Source organism: Indicator indicator, chromosome 14 (genome assembly GCF_027791375.1).
Source record: "Indicator indicator isolate 239-I01 chromosome 14, UM_Iind_1.1, whole genome shotgun sequence".
In the NCBI taxonomy this organism is placed as follows: domain Eukaryota; kingdom Metazoa; phylum Chordata; class Aves; order Piciformes; family Indicatoridae; genus Indicator; species Indicator indicator.
The window spans coordinates 26388221-26404013 of NC_072023.1; the positions used below are offsets into that span (position 1 = coordinate 26388221).

General features: G+C 49.6%; 1 protein-coding gene across 1 annotated transcript in view; it reads left to right on the forward strand.

Annotated features, from left to right (window-relative positions):
• CACNA1C (calcium voltage-gated channel subunit alpha1 C) overlaps positions 1-15793 on the forward strand; it is a 698267-nt gene that overhangs the window by 651236 nt on the left and 31238 nt on the right. The window contains exons 33-38 of the mRNA XM_054386505.1: positions 1695-1727; positions 4791-4919; positions 8712-8777; positions 12917-13008; positions 13770-13935; positions 14783-14910. Of these exons, the coding sequence (XP_054242480.1) occupies positions 1695-1727; positions 4791-4919; positions 8712-8777; positions 12917-13008; positions 13770-13935; positions 14783-14910 (614 nt within the window). The remainder of the gene's footprint in view (positions 1-1694; positions 1728-4790; positions 4920-8711; positions 8778-12916; positions 13009-13769; positions 13936-14782; positions 14911-15793) is intronic.

Genomic DNA, 15793 nt, shown 5'->3' on the forward strand with positions numbered 1-15793 from the left:
CTGTTACATTACTCTTATCTTGCAATTCATGATGAAATATTGACAATCAAAATTAGAGTTGAGGTCTCACATTCCACAGTAATTTACAAGCCTTCTTCAGCCAGTCAGTCACACTGTCAGCCATGAGGGATGGAGAATCCTCAAACCTGCTGAACTTTTTGGGGCTTCCTTCAGTTAGCTTGGAGGAGCCTTCTACCTTCTACCAGGAATGCAGCATGTAGCAGGATGAGGCTCCTTCTGTTGTTAGAAGAAATTATTTGTGCAACTAGAAGAAAGGGAAGGAGATGGGACAGAGGAACTTCTGGCTGGAAAGAAGATGTTTGCCTGGTAACACAGAATCAAAATCTATGCCTGCTCTGTGAGAATTATCTCTGTGGGCACCAGCCCTTTGTCTGATATTCAAGCTAACTTTTATGTGATTTGAAAAGGAAACACAAGAGCAACACAAACATGTGAAGGAGGAGGATAAAGGCAATGAAAACTGACACTGCCCACCCAATGAGTTAAGTCAAAAGATTATTATATGCTTAGGTGTACCTCAGGGTTTAAATGGCTCTTGCTTGCCTGTGTCACCAAGCAGACTGTGCACCCAACCTGCAGGTTTCCTTTAGGCAATGCAATGCCAGTTTGGTTACTGCAGTGTGCTTGGAAAGCAGGAGCATGCTGTAGGACTCCTCCATTTCACTAGAGGTGAATTCTGCCATTGGCAGAAGAAATAGAGCAGTTTGATCTTTGCTGCTGTGGTCACAGGAAGCGATGAGAGCCAGGTTTGTCGTACAGCAGAGGTTAGGCCTGAAGGGTTGTGCTGCTGCTGAGCTGAAGGACTCTTGATAAAGCTGGGGTTTATTTAATGTTTAATTATGCTTCTTACACCTAAGGCTACTTGCAGTTGGGTCTTTTTTTTTTTTTAAGACTTGATCTCAGTATTGAAAGTGGCCCCAGAAGTTAATCAAGGAATGTCAGGCAGTGTTTGCAGCAGCTAGACCCTCCCAGGCATGACCAAGGCTCAGTTTAGCTCACCTTGACCTCCAAGGAAACACAGATGTGGTCCCTGGACATTTGCTGGGAGGTGGGTGAGGGTGCAGTAAGCTAACCAGCTTTACCAACCCACTTCCCACAGCTGGCACTGGGTGCTGCAGGATTGTCAAGGGCTAATTAGACTGTCCCAGCCCATCCCATTGTCTTTGTAACAACGTTATCACCTAGAAGTATGTGTAAGGGAATGGAGATGTGTAAATGGAAGTGTTTAGCCCCAGGATCTGACTGGTTTACAAATCACTGATGCACTAGAAGCTGGCTGGTCCCTGTGCAGACATGTCCTGGAGCTCAGCTGCAGAGCTAAAGCAGCCCCTGCATTGAACCTGACAGCAGTGATACAAGAGACATTTCAATCACAGCCTCGCTGCCTAGATGCCAGGGTGTCCAGCACTCAGGAGACCCTGGGTGCAGCTCACATGTGGTGGTAGTGGGACACAACTTAGATCAAATTCAGTGGGGGTTGTACCCACTTCTGCCACAGCCAGCTTTGATGCTGGGTGTCCTAGGGAATAAGCCCAGCCTCTTGTGCATTTCTTTCAAACTCCCTTTTGCCCTCTTCTGCCATTTTGTTGCTCCTGTGTTAGCCAAGACCTAGTTTACTAGGGCTCTTGATTGGAGACTTATTACAGCTTATTTCTGTCTGCCTTTCTTTAAAGCCAGCTGAACATACCCAATGCTCTTCCTCTATGGTAAGACCAAAAATACAGACCACCCTCCCAGCTTCTGTGACACTCTTTCTAACACACTCCTTTATTCTCTTCCCTGTGATCACGAGTTCTCTCTTCAAGCCCAGCCTAGTTCTCTGTGCATGAAGCTGCCATGTCGTGTCTTGGTGTGAGTCTGGTGTTCACATGAGCTGTGAATATGCTGCACATGTGTATTTCTCGTGCATCCTGAGCTTTCCTTTGGTCAAGTTAACTGTCCTTCTGCCTTCTAATGAACCACCAAGAGAGAACCAGACCTGGGAAGATTTCTTGTTAGCAGCAAACTACATGTCCTTGTCAGTGTGGCACAGAACAAGTTTGCAGTGTGAATTCACGTCCAAGAAAGGGTTTGGACTCTGAAGCTCCTCTTCACTGAGGGGATTCACCGTAACATTTGAGGTTGTACTTTGCACACACCCCAAAAACAAACAAACAAACAACAGAGTAAGTCATGCAATGATGCACACGAACTCTGCTGCCTTGGTGTGCAAGGCAGTCCTCACACCACCCCAGCAGAGCTGCAGTAACTCCAGGCTCTCCATTGCCGCTTAGCAGAACCTCCCTCCTCTGGCAAGGATGTGCCTTCCAACATCTGGATGACAGCAGGAGAAGGCAGGCAGGGCTACTCAATAACCAACTGATCTGTAGCCACCTGGTCTTCCAAATGACCATAACCTCCTGAGGCATCACTCAGTGTGCTTAGCTAAGTGGTTTGATACCAGTAACTTGCAGATTGGCTTCAGGGAAGAATTTTTTCTGTTTTATCTGCTGCTTGGACTTTGCCTATTCCACGATCCAAAGAGAACAGGGATTTTTTTTTTTTTTTTTTTTTTTTTTTTTTTTTGCCTACAGCAGCAGCCTCCTCTCAGCAAGGAAAGATGGAGGAGTGCTAAAACCTCGGTCCAGACCTGTGTCCCAATTTGCTGCCAAGCCAACAAGAGCAGTGGCAGGTAGACTAAGAGAAGACTTGGTTGGTCAGGATTTTTGGTCACGACCACAGCAGTACTGCTGTCCACGCAGGTTTTCAGTTTGAGCCTCAGCTCTCTTTAGGTGGTTGTGGCTATAGGAGTTTCTCTTCTTAGAGAAAGCAGAAGGGAGGTCATAGGACTTCAGAAGGACTGGGAGAGGGATGTGACCTTATAGTTAGATCTCTGTGACTGTAGTGCTGGGAATGTTGAATGCCATGCTCTTGGATTTGTCAGGGCCACATTCCCTCCTTCACCTCAGAAAAATTCCTTCTGATTCACTGAAGTCCCCAGCCTGTGTTCCAGGTCAGAAGAGGAGAAGGATGTGAGGTGTAGGCAGCCCTCAGGCTCTTCCTTGACACAGCCTGTTCCCTTAATCCTTTTCACCTGGCTACTGTACAGGCAGCAAGACTCAGCCTTTGCTGCAGACTGGAGGAAGGTACCCTAAGTACTAATCAGTGATTCCCCACAGAGAGACAAACTGCAGCTGGTGTGCAGCCCTGAAGTACAGCACATGGCACTGCACCTCCTGTGCCAGTGAGATTCACACACACTAGCAAACAGCTGTGGCCCCTGTGACCTCCATGGCTGGCACAGCAGGACTTGAGGCACAGACCCAGCCGGGGGCTGCTCCACAGAGCTGAGCACCAATCTGCTCTGCCTGGATTGGAAACAGAGCAGAGGCAGCACACAGGTACACATCCTCACCTGGACAATCAGCACCACAAATTCATCTCCAGGCATTTCCCAGGCCTGGGCTGGGATCAGCAGCAGCAGGCAGGCAAGGAGCTGCTGGTCTGGCTGCCTGGTGGCAGGAAATCCAAAGGGTCTGTTCTCTCTTGGTATACACAGTGGTGAGTAGTTAACAGCGGGGGCGATCTGCACTGTTTCTTCCTTCTAAATGTTGCTCTTTCGATGGCATTTAGACTCCATCTGCAGTCCTTGCAGCCTGGGTGGGACAGAGAGTGGGATTCTGTGAACTGGTTTGCTCTAGGGCAGGTCAAAAGGCAGGGTGACAGAGTTATCTCCCCCTCTGACAGGAGGTCATGTTCCCACAGTGCTGCTGGTGGAAACCACCAGTTCTGCAGGCTAAGGTGGCACTTTCTGTGCCTCGTTTCCCCTCCACTGCATCCTCCACCGAGGCCCAGGTGAGGCTGCACTCAGAGGGATGTTGCCTTCACGTGTGTGAAGGCTGAGGAACATCAGAACTGGTTACAGGCCCAGGGGGAAATGCTTAGGGACAAAGCAGATGCTGTGAGGGGGGGGGGAGGGGAAGAGAAGAAAAAAAAAAAAGAAAAAGAAAAACCCAAACCCATCCCAGAAAGAAAGACTATTTTAAACTGTTGCATGCTCCAACAGTAGCAGTAAGGTCAAAGTGAAAATGCTTTAATGCTTTTTAAAAAACAAAAGTCAGTGCTCAGACTGTGGGAAATACAAAGGGGTCATGAGAAAAGTGAAAGGCCTGATCTGAGCACGGCTGGAGCGAGGGACCAGGGCCCTGTCCCCATGGCCACAGCAGCAGAGGGACGTGGAGGCTGCCAGCAGTGCCAGTGACACCAGCAGCTCTGCAGGGACGCTGAACACCATGCCCCCAGGGGCTTCTGTGCCCCGAGCAGACCGGGGACCTGCCACTGTTTCCCAGCAGAGCCAGCGGCACGTGGCTGATGCCAGACTCACCAGAACTGCCTGGCTGAGGCTCTTGCTGGAGGGAGGCTTCCAAGACAGGCCAGAAGAGAAGGTGTCTTGATCCTCCAGTAAAATGGCAAAGGAGAACTGCACTTCTCCAGTGTGAGGAGAAGGGGTAATGCAAGGAGTTTGTAGCATAACCTAGCCCTAATCCCCAGAAGTTCAGGCAGCCTGCAGGGAGAGGCTGATGGCCTCGAGAGCCCCCATGCCATGGGAGAGAGTGTAGGCTTGGCTGGCCTCGGCTTGTCCCCGGGCTGCCAGGGCACTCGTGAGCCCAGGGAGCTGTCTCAGGACAAGGAACAGTGCAGTGAGCTCTTGGCATAGCATCCTCTGTGGCCCAGGGTCTGTGTCCCTCCCATGCTGTTGTAACTCCTGCCTCTGTGCCAATGGCTTCCAGAACGCAGAGGAAAACTCTCGCATCTCAATCACCTTCTTCCGACTCTTCCGCGTGATGCGCCTCGTGAAGCTGCTGAGCCGCGGGGAGGGCATCCGGACACTGCTTTGGACCTTCATCAAGTCCTTCCAGGTACTCCTTCACTTATACCTCAGTCAAAAAACTTGGTTTGGTTCCCCTCTTTGCAGGGAGGGTTTCACCCAAGTGCCTGAACTCAGAGGGTGCTGGTCTGAGCTGGGCACACCAGCGAGGTGGCACAGCTGAGAGCGGAGTCAATGGGGCTGCCTGCCTGGGTGTGAGTTGCATCTTCAAAGCATGAGTTCATTGCTCGGGACCTTCCTGGACAACCTGATGACTGAGCTCAGCTCAGTTACTATCCTTCAGTCTGCTCTTTCTTTTTTCTTCTGTTTCAGTTGTATGTCATGGCTGTTGGTTTAAGCAAAGTGCACAGCTGTGGGGAAGGCCTGGATCTCAATTAAGTGTCCCTTAAGCCTTGTTTTGAGGATTTCCAGGGAATGTCACAGAATGTTAAGGGCTGGAAGGGACCTTGAAAGCTCATCCAGTCCAACCCCACTGCCAGAACAGGATCACCTAAAGCAGACCACACAGGAACACATCCAGGAGGGGTTTAGAGTATTGGAGGTGTATGGCTCCCATGAATTCATCCAGGAATGAATTCACCTTTTTGGCTCCACATGTTAGGCCCTGGTAACAATGCCACCTTAAATTGCTGCTGCTTTTGAGCTGGGAAGCAGGTTGCATCTCAATGGTTGGAAAAACACCAGATTAGATAGGGGAAGGCAAAGGAGACCAGACTGGATAAGAATCATCACCTCTGGGATGGGGGGGGAGGGGGAGGCACCATCAAGAGATATCTATTTGCTAGAAAAATTGCTTCCAGACAACCCTAACCTAGCCATGTATAGAAAAATGTTGGTTAGAGATGGAGCACAGCATATTCGTGCATTTTACAGGTACCTGACCTGGATTTTCTGAGCCAGCACAAGCTGGATGTTAGGTGGGGCAGATCCAGAGGAAGCTTCAGGGGAAGACAGCACAGGAGTACAAACAGTAGTCTAAATGTGATAAAATATACAGGACACAGCACTGAGCAAAAGCACAGAAGAGTGACTTGTGCGACATGCAAGTCTTGAAAGAGCAACCACAGATCCCTTAGATTAAGACTTGACATTCAAATGGGAAAGGAGTTGAGGTTTAAAGCTTAAACCTCACCAGCTACAACACCAGCTAGGACCAAAGCCTGCAGTGCTGTAGATCAGCACAACTTTTCTCTCTGCCAGCAGGAACAGCTGATGTGTACACCACAGATCAATCCAAACCTCTCCCAGTGCAGCTGTTACGGGGTCTCGGTAGCTGCACCACCAGGCCCATGCAGAGGACTCTCATTTTGCACACTCCTTTGACTGCCAGAGGATCTAATATTACACAGCAGTTTTCTGAGACATCCATACCATGAGCAACTTTTTCCATTGCTTACATGGTTGCTAACTTGCAGGTTGTTATTTGAGCAGCTCCAGTAGGAACCACATTGCCTGCATGCATAGGAACGAGATTCCCTTGGCACAGCTCAGCCATGCCTGATGAAGGGGACAGAGTCACACTTTCCAGTTCCAGCTTCTCCTCCCCTTGCCCCTGTGCCACTCCAGCCTCTTTAGCAAGAACTTGCCCTTATCCTGAGCTCAACTTGCCACAGGTCTTGGCTGAAGAGGATGAAATGGATGGGAAAGGGAGTGCCTGGTACTTCCTTCCAGTGACCTTCAGACCTCTTTGACTGGAGAATCTCTTTTGGGCAGGGTTGTAGGGAGAAAGTATCAAGGGAGGTATCTTCCACAGAAAGGGAAAAATAGAAAATAATAATTAAAAAAAATTTAAAAGACCAGCAAGCCTTTTCCCTTGAAAGCTTTCAGCCACCTAGAACATGGTATTCTGTGCTCAGAGCCCCTCTCTTGCCACTACTGGGAGGCTCCTTTGGTAGCTAAGAGTAGCTACCCTGCAGAGCATTCCCCTCAGTCACTCCCACTGTCAAAATTTGGGATGCCTGCAGAGTTTGTCTGTCACAGGCTCTACTCTGTGTCCCCACATGCTTCCAGGAAGCTTCTCTTGCTCACGCAGGGCAGCCTAATAGACAGCGACCTTGCGCTGAAGCTGAGGTCAGGTCCCAGCGCAGCTGCCATGTGCTGTGCGCATGGTGCTCGGTGCTCAGGAACCAGCTGGGGCGCTGCTCAGGGGAGGCTGTGATGGGAAAATGCTCGGCGGGAGGCAGCCTGCAGAGACAGCAGCAGAGCCCAGGCTGGCGAGTAGGAGGAGCAGGAAGTGAGAGGGGTGCTGAGGGCAAGGCAAGGCCGTGGGAATCACAAGGACAAAGTGGTAAAGCCAGGGAAGGACAGAGATGAGCAGGAGCAGGACTGAGCCAGTCGAGTGTAATACAGGAGGTGCGGAACTGAAGGAGCCATGGGGACCAAGGGGCAGAGTTGAGTAGGAAGGGGCATCAGTGGAGAGGAGTGGACTGAGCAGAAGGACATGGAAAGAAAGTGGAGGGCCAGACAGCCAGGAGAAAAGACATTTTTCCCAGCCCCATCTGAAAGTTAGAAAAATTGATAAAGGTATGCACCTCAGGTCCTTCTTGACACTGTGATGAGCTCCTCTTAGGTCTTGTGTGTAGCAGGTCCCAATTAGATGAGCACACAATGTTTGGAGTCCAGTTTTGAGCTGGTGTATCTCCACTGACATAGGGGGTAACATGTGTGACCCAGTAAAACACAGAGGTATCTGCCCCTGAGCCTTCAGGTGATTATTACAGACATTGTTTGAAGGTTTGAATGCTTGACATTTTAATATTTGATCTCTTTGAGGTCAATTCTTCCTGTCTTAGTCAAATCTCCATCAGTGAAATCTTTTCCTCAATTCTTCCAGCAGGATTTATTTAGCCCTGTTGAATTTAGAAAATAGAATTGTGTAAATAATCACATATTTAGAAAATAGCAATGCTGTTGTAAGCTTTTATACTCCAAACAATGGGGTCTTCAAATCCCAGATCAAGGACTGTAGTCACATTTACAAGAGGAGCATGCCCATCCATTGCCTCTGAAGTAAGGTCTGCAAATATCTGATTTGGGAACTCTATGTTTCAAAAGCAACAGACTAGAAAATTCCTCCTTAAAAGCCTGAGCCTGTGAGGTCCCAAGCTGTGCCCTTGATTCCTGCTAGCAGCAGAGGGAACTGATAGCACTCAACGCTTTTCTGATTTCATCGGCCTCTTCCTTAGGTAGCAGCTCTGCATATCAGTGTTCTGCATTTCCTCTTCAGCAGCTGATCACAGACACTTAGAGCATTGCAGGCACCATCAAAGACACCTAACACTGAACAGAGAACAAAGCTGATGCTGCTTTAGGTGCTTAGGATGGTACCAGCCATTGTAGATCTCAGCAGCTGTTGGCATTTTAATTTCATCGGAATGGATCCAGAAAAAAATCACGTTACCATTAGTGCCAGAATAATACTGGTTATGGGAATTTTCTCCTCTTAGTAAGCAGCTGCAGACACTGTCTTTGCCCTCGCTTTCCTCACTCAGGCAAGGGCAGGGCTGACTCGAAGGCAGCAGAGCAGACTTGAAGGCTTCAAGAGCGGGAGCAGTCAGAACCTGCCCGAGCTGGGTGTCAGCAGCGCAGTCAGAGCGTGCCCTAAGCGGGCGTCAGCAGAGCGGCCGCTGAGAGGGCAGGCAAATGCGGGCCTCGAGTGCCACCTAGCGGCCATCTGGTCAAATTGCAGACTCCACGGCTGCGGCCAACCTCTGCCTAGTTTCCCAAAGCCGGGAGGGCTCCGGTGAGCTCCAGTGGGCCGCGATCGGGGGAGACACATTGCTCTCTCTCTTTTTTATTTCTTTTTTTTTCCCCCCATTTCTAGGCTCTCCCCTATGTGGCTCTTTTAATAGTGATGTTGTTCTTCATCTACGCTGTGATCGGGATGCAGGTAAGTGATGTTCAAGAGCTCAACTCTTTCCCCTCTCTTCTCCTGTTAGAGTTTTGGGAGTTGACGTAAAGTAACTAGAGCAATACATGGTTTGTAGGGGCTTACAGCAGTGTTTTCACCCAGTAATGTAAGATGGCAGCTAACTTTGGTTGGAAAACATTGTTTGCCTGTGCATGACACACTCCTTAAAAAAAAAAAAAAGGGAAAGGGGAAGGGGAAAGGAAAGAGGAGTGGGAAGAGGAAGGGGAAGGGAATGGAAGAAAAAGAAAGGAAGGAAAAAATAAAAATAAAAAGGGGAAAGGAAAAGGGAAATGGAATGGAAGAAAAAGAAAGAAAAAGAAAAATAAAAAGGGGAAGGGGAACAGGAAAGGGAAGGGGAAGGGGAAGGGAAGGGAAGAAAAAGAAAGAAAAAAAGAAAAAGCAAAAAGGGAAAAAAAAAGGAAAAGGAAAAAAATTAGCCATTCAGTGGCAGAATGCAATATGCAAACAGTAAAAGGACCACACTCTACAAGTAGCAGTGGCAAAGGAGATTTACTGCCTTGTTCATTGGTTCCGTGTAGTTGTTTCAGTGGGTTTATGGCCATGCTGCACTGAACAAACCAGATTTTTCTGTTGGATCGCTCTCACGCTGGAATAAATTCCATTGAGTTGTAAAGAGCAGCTTTTGATTTACTCCCCGTGAAGGTAAATATAGGATCAGACCCAACGTACTGACACTTTGTGTTTGTGCCAGTTCCTCAGGAAGCTGCAGCAATACAATGTCCTTTTCAGTTTGCAAAAGGAACTTGGAGCCAGCCTGAGCATTCATCTGTGCAAGGAACTTGTATTGCATACAGACCACTGAGGAGAGGTTGCGATGTAGGCAGAGCCTGTGGCAGTCCCAGCCCCATTTACTGTGCTGCTTTACAAACAAAGCTTCACTTTCCAAATCAAAGATCTCACACAAGTCAGCCACAGGATCAGTTAGGGGTTGGAAGAGACATCTGGAAATCTTCCAGCCCAACCCCCCTGCCAGAGCAGGACCATAGAATCCAGCACAGGTCACACAGGAACACATCCAGATGGGTCTTGAAATCTTGCAGAGAAGGAGACTCCACAACTTCTCTGGGCAGCCTGTTCCAGTGCTCTGGGACCCTCACAGTGAAGTTCCTCCTCATGTTGAGGTGGAACCTCCTGTGCTGTAGTTTATATCCATTGCCTCTTGTTCTATCACAGGCTGCAACTGAGCAGAGGCTGTCCCTGTCCCTTACTTCTTGACCCCCAACCCTCAGATATTGATAGACATTGATCAGATCCCCTCTCAGTCTTCTCCTCTCCAGACTAAACAGCCCCAGGGCTCTCAGCCTCTCCTCATCCTGCAGTGCTTCAGTCCCTTCAGCATCCCTTGTAGCCCTCCCTTGGACTCTTTTGAGTAGATCCCTGTCCCTCTGGAACTGGGGAGCCCAGAACTGGATGCAATATTCCAGGTGGGGCCTCAACAGGGCAGAGTAGAGGGGGAGGAGAACCTCCCTGGATCTGCTGGACACACTCCTCAATGCACAATGTTTGGGACACTGCCAGAGCCAGGTGCCAGGTGCCAGATGTTTTACTCTGTAATTCTGTTCCCTTTTCTGTCAGCTAGTTCTCAGTTGGCTGTTTAAGCCCTGGCTTACATTCAAGCCTCTGTTTAAATCATCTCAGTAGCTTGAAGATCATACCTCTGCCTTTCACATCGATCTAGATTACTGCATAGCTTCCTGCCCTCACCAACCTTTCTCACCTTCCCTCTTTGCCTAGAACCCACAGTCACTTGTTGTGCAGATGGCATCTCAGATACTCTGTGTGCTGTTCTCAAACCTGCTGACACACAGAGTTCCCTCACACACAGAGGAAGGCAAATCCTTCCTCACTCCATTAAGCAGCAGCCTGGAAAGACCAAATGTCCCAGATCTGATGAAAATCCCATTGCCCATATGAAGGAGACCTACGACTTTATCTCAGCTACTGCCTTGGTTTGCAGCATAACGACATTCAAGCCTCACTACCTGAATGTGCTCAGGTGGAAAAATCCAAATTGATGCTGATGGATGAAGTCATTTGTCTCATGGCCCAGGAGGCACAGAGTGGAGAGGCCAGGAGAGAGGAACCTCTGCCTGCAGCTCCTTGTGGGTGTCTAAAGAAGAGCACCTGCAGCAGCTGTCACCAGTGCTTTGTGAGCAAGGGAAGCTGCAGAGTCAGAAGGAAAATCAGGCTTCCAGCATGGGAAGTTCCCTTGCCTATACTTGTCTGAAGTGAAAAATATTAGCTGCCTCAACTCAGGCTGTCTCCTGCACCCTTCAGTGCAGCAGGGGCTGTCTCTGCTACCCACAGTGTAGGGGCAGTTGGGACTGCAGGAGGCCCACATGGTCCACAAGGAACCCCTGCAGAAAGCATACAGTGAACAGACCCTCCCCCTGCTCTGCCATGGCCTCCTCACCACTGTCACTGTGCTGCTCTCCAGGACCTTGTTTCTCTTGGGGTGTTAATCACTGGGGACATCTGACAGAAAAGAAGCTTCATGTTCACTCTGAGCTTCTCTGTGTCCTGCTGCTTCTTTTGGAAAGAAGATTACAGCTCTCAGTCCTTGACATCTCTGCCACGTTGCTAACAGAGAATCATAGAATCATAGAATTTTCAGGGTTGGAAGGGATCTCAAGGATCATCCAGTGCCAATCCCCCTGCCATGGTTAAGGACACTTTCCACTACATCAGGTTGCTCAGAGTCACATCCAGCCTGGCCTTAAGAAACTCCAGGTATGAGGCTTCCATCACCTCCCTGGGCAACCTGTGACAGTGTCTCACCACCCTCATGGGGAAGAACTTCTTGCTAACATCCAATCTGAATCTACCCATTTCTATTTTATTTCCATTCCCCCCAGTCCTATCACTCCCTGACACCCTCAAAAGTCCCTCCCCAGCTTTCTTGTAGCTCCCTTCAGATACTGGAAGGCCACAAGAAGGTCTCCTCAGAGCCTTCTCCAGACTGAACAACCCCAACTCTCTCAATCTGTTCTCACAGGAGAGCAGCTCCAGCCCTCTGCTCATCCTCATGGCCCTTCTCTGGACACCTTCAAGCACCTCCATATACTTCTTGTAATAGAGGCTCCAGAACTGGACACAGTGCTCCAGGTGGGGTCTCACCAGAGCAGAGTAGAAGGGGAGAATCTCCTCCCTCACCCTGCTGGCCACACTCTTGATCCAGACCAGGATCTACCTCCACTTGGACATGGACCCATTGACAGCCACTCTTGGGGTGCAGCTGTCAAGCCAGTTCTTTACCCACCGAGTGGTCCATCCATCAAACCCATACGTTACCAACTTGGGGAATAAATAGTCCTGACTGGCTATGGTGTGCAGAGACCTTTCTGCCAGGCAAGGTTTGTTCAGCTCTCAGTCCTGGTGCCTGAAAGTACCAAAGCCCTTTTCAGGGAAACCTGAAACCCTCATGCACTGAGGACTTCACATCCAAGGACAGGCCCCCAAAAGGCAGAGCCCAGAAAGAAGCTGTAAGCCATCCTTGTCTGGGTAAATCTGTTACCATCTTCATGCTCCTGCCTTCTGGGGGGTGTGGGGCGAACTGAAGCACCTGCTGATGACAAGTGTGGCTACCAGAAGGGCAGGCATTTGGAGAGTCTCCAGATCTCTGGCAACACACTTCACATTGGTTTGGGAGGATCTAAGGCACCCCTCAGAGCTGGAAGCTCAAGGCTTTGCAGCTGCTTGTCTCCTGCTATCATTTCCTCCTGGTGAAGACAGATAAGCAATGCAGGAAGGAGCCTGTTCTTTGTCATTGATTTCTTTCAGCTGGACCCCCTGCCCATATGAGTGTGTGTGTGTGTGTTAAAGTCAGGCCCCATATCACATAGTCACAGCTTATTAAATAAAGAAGGAAGTCTTGTTTCAACAAAAGATGCCTCTTGTTACCAAGTGAGAGCTTCTCTGCTGATAAAAGCACCAGCAAGGGAAGCCGCAGCAAACGTGAGAGCCCTGTCAAAACCTGTGTTTTAGGAGAAGAGCAGATTGTGTTCAATAGGAGAGTCAGGGGAGGCCAAGAGCCATGAGTCAGAAGAGGTTTGGGGGGTTTGCAGAGCTGACCTGAAGAGACCTCTGCTTTCTGCCAGGTGTTTGGCAAGATCGCGCTGAACGACACCACCGAGATCAACCGCAACAACAACTTCCAGACCTTCCCCCAGGCAGTGCTGCTGCTCTTCAGGTAGGGGTCTGGCAGCTCTGCCTTCTGGCAGTCCTGGGAGCACCATTTCTCTGCTCCTGGGCACAGCTCATCTCCTTCTACCCCGTTGTGCTCACGAGGTGTATAGAAACTGCTGTCTCTTAGCAGGGCAGCCTGGGAGCTGTGGCAGATGACACAACCAGGCCCTGAAGCCTGGCACCATGCCAGCTGACACTGCCCAACACTCAGGCCTGGGGAGGGAGGCACGCCAGAAGGGCAGACAGTTTTCAGCATTCTCCAGTTGACTTCCAGCTTGTTTTAGCAGGGAGAGGGGCACAAACTCCCAGTCATGCCATGTCCATGGCCGTGCCCAGCTCAGCTTAGCACATCACCCTGCTTCATCTGTGGGCAGGAGGGCCAGGGCCAGGGAGGGGTGCTGAAGGGGTGGAGAGGTAGCATGAATTCCACACTCTTCCCTCGTCTGCAAGGAGGCTTTTGCATGCTATCTAGAGCCACATCACACATGTCTCAGTAACTCTGGCTGGTTTGAGCATTATAGCCCTGTACTCAGAGTAGCCAAAGCCAGTCAGGATCAAGATGCTGATGATGGCAATTAAGCCAAAAGGAGTTCCAGGCTATGCCAGTGTATGCCCAAGCCCAGCCATCAGCCTAACTTGCTCTGAATTGACATCAATGGGAAAATGCCCATCAGCGTTCATGGGAGCAGGAACAGGTTGCTAATGTGCCAGTCCCTCTCACATCAAAGGTCACTGCTGTCTTCCCTTGCCCTTTGCCATGCTCAGGTGTGCCACTGGTGAGGCCTGGCAGGAAATCATGCTGGCATGTCTCCCAGACAAGAAGTGTGACCCAGAGTCCGAGCCAGCCAACTCCACGGAAGTTGATCACTCCTGTGGCAGCAGCTTTGCTGTTTTCTATTTCATCAGCTTCTATATGCTCTGTGCCTTCCTGGTGAGTCTACCCCAGCAACCAAAGCTTGTCTGCTCCCAGACTGAGTCCTAACCCAGCCATCAGAAGGCTCTCAAAGAGGGGAAGTCTCCTCCCCAGAGGGTCTTTCCCAGCAGCACCCTTTCAGTGACAACAGTCCCATGGTCACTGCCATTCCTGCCTCACTCCCCTTTTGGGGGATGCTGTACTTGTAATCCCAACCCTTTGTGCACAGCAAAGTAGCATTCTTCCCTCCTCCTCCTAAATGAGGAAACCAAATTAGCCTGCTGTGGGCTGTGCTGAGGCTAGCAACGCCTCAGCCACACTTCCCACCTTCCCTCCTACCTTCCTTCTGGCTGCTGAGCAGGTTTTTCCTCCCCTGCCAGCAGCAATGACTGTGAGAATACACAGATCCCACTTGCATCTGCTCCCTGTTGGCAGTGCAGCATTGCTCAGAGCTCAGCACATGCTCTGCAGCTGGCATCAGTGCACAAAACTCTCTCAGTACACAGCAGCAACATTTCAGAAGTTTTGGTCTTGGGCGAAAAGAAAAGAGTTTTATCTCAGCCCCTCTGCCTGTAGAGCTGGTCTGTTCTGCTGGGCAAAGACACAGGTAAATAAAAAGCTGTCACAGCATGTCTAAGCATCCAGCAGAATGGGGCCTCATCCATTTAGTAGGGAAGAGCGAAGCATGACCAGCTGAGGATACCTTGCCTCCACTTAAACCAGGGGGCTGGCAGGGGGGAACGGAGAACCCAGCCCCAGTGGCTTCCTAGTTTTATAAGTTCAAATCCAGACCTTAAATGGAGAGCCCAGTAAAGTCTCCCATTACCTGCCTCACCCATCAAGTCCTCTCTGTCCTTGTTTGCAGATCATCAATCTTTTTGTAGCTGTTATAATGGATAACTTTGATTACCTGACCCGGGACTGGTCCATTCTAGGACCACACCACCTGGATGAGTTTAAAAGGATCTGGGCAGAGTATGACCCTGAAGCCAAGTAAGTAACCTAGCCTGGATACCAGAGCTCCTTGGGAGAACAGTCCCAGTATTTCCTCTTCTCTAGATCCAGTGCAGTAAATGCCATGTTGCTCCTGCTGGAAAAATGGGGTTTTCTGCAAAAAACATCCCAAACCATCATTGCTGGTGAATTTGTAAGCCAGCAGTGCAAAGATACACACAAAAAATCTCACCATTTATGCTGCACTGTTACGTGGAGGAACATTGCTTCACTTTCAGTAGGGGTGGGTGTAGGTAGGTACAGACTGTTTAGGCAGGGGCAGCAGGAAATGGAGCAAAGTAGGTTAAAGAGTTGGTTTATTGCTGCATATCTTTGGGATATTGAGCTGTGACTCTTCTGTTTGACTTTCCACACAGCAGAGCTGCTGTGCTCAAATCTCTGCTTTGTTTTGTGTTATATTGGCCTATCACAACCTGTACCTTCACATGGCTGTCTGCAGGGTTATTCCTATCACCAGATTTGCCTGGACTTAAAGTTACACAAAAACAGCTCACACAAGGGCTTCATTGACATTCACACACAGAATCAACCAGGCTGGAAAAGACCTCTGAGATCATCAAGTCCAACCTGTTACCTAACACCTCCTGACAACTAAACCATGGCTTCAAGTGCCACATCCAAGCTTTTTTTTTAACACCTCCAGGGATGGTGACTCCACCACCTCCCAGGTAGCACATTCCAATGGTCAATTACTCTTTCTGTGAAGAACTTTCTCCTCACCTCCAGCCTAAACTTCCCCTGGTGCAGCTTGAGAGTGTGTCCTCTTGTTCTGCCACTGGCTGCCTGGGAGAAGAGACCAACCCTCACCTGTCTACAACCTCCCTTCAGGTAGTTGTAGAGAGCAATAAGGCTTCCCCTGAGC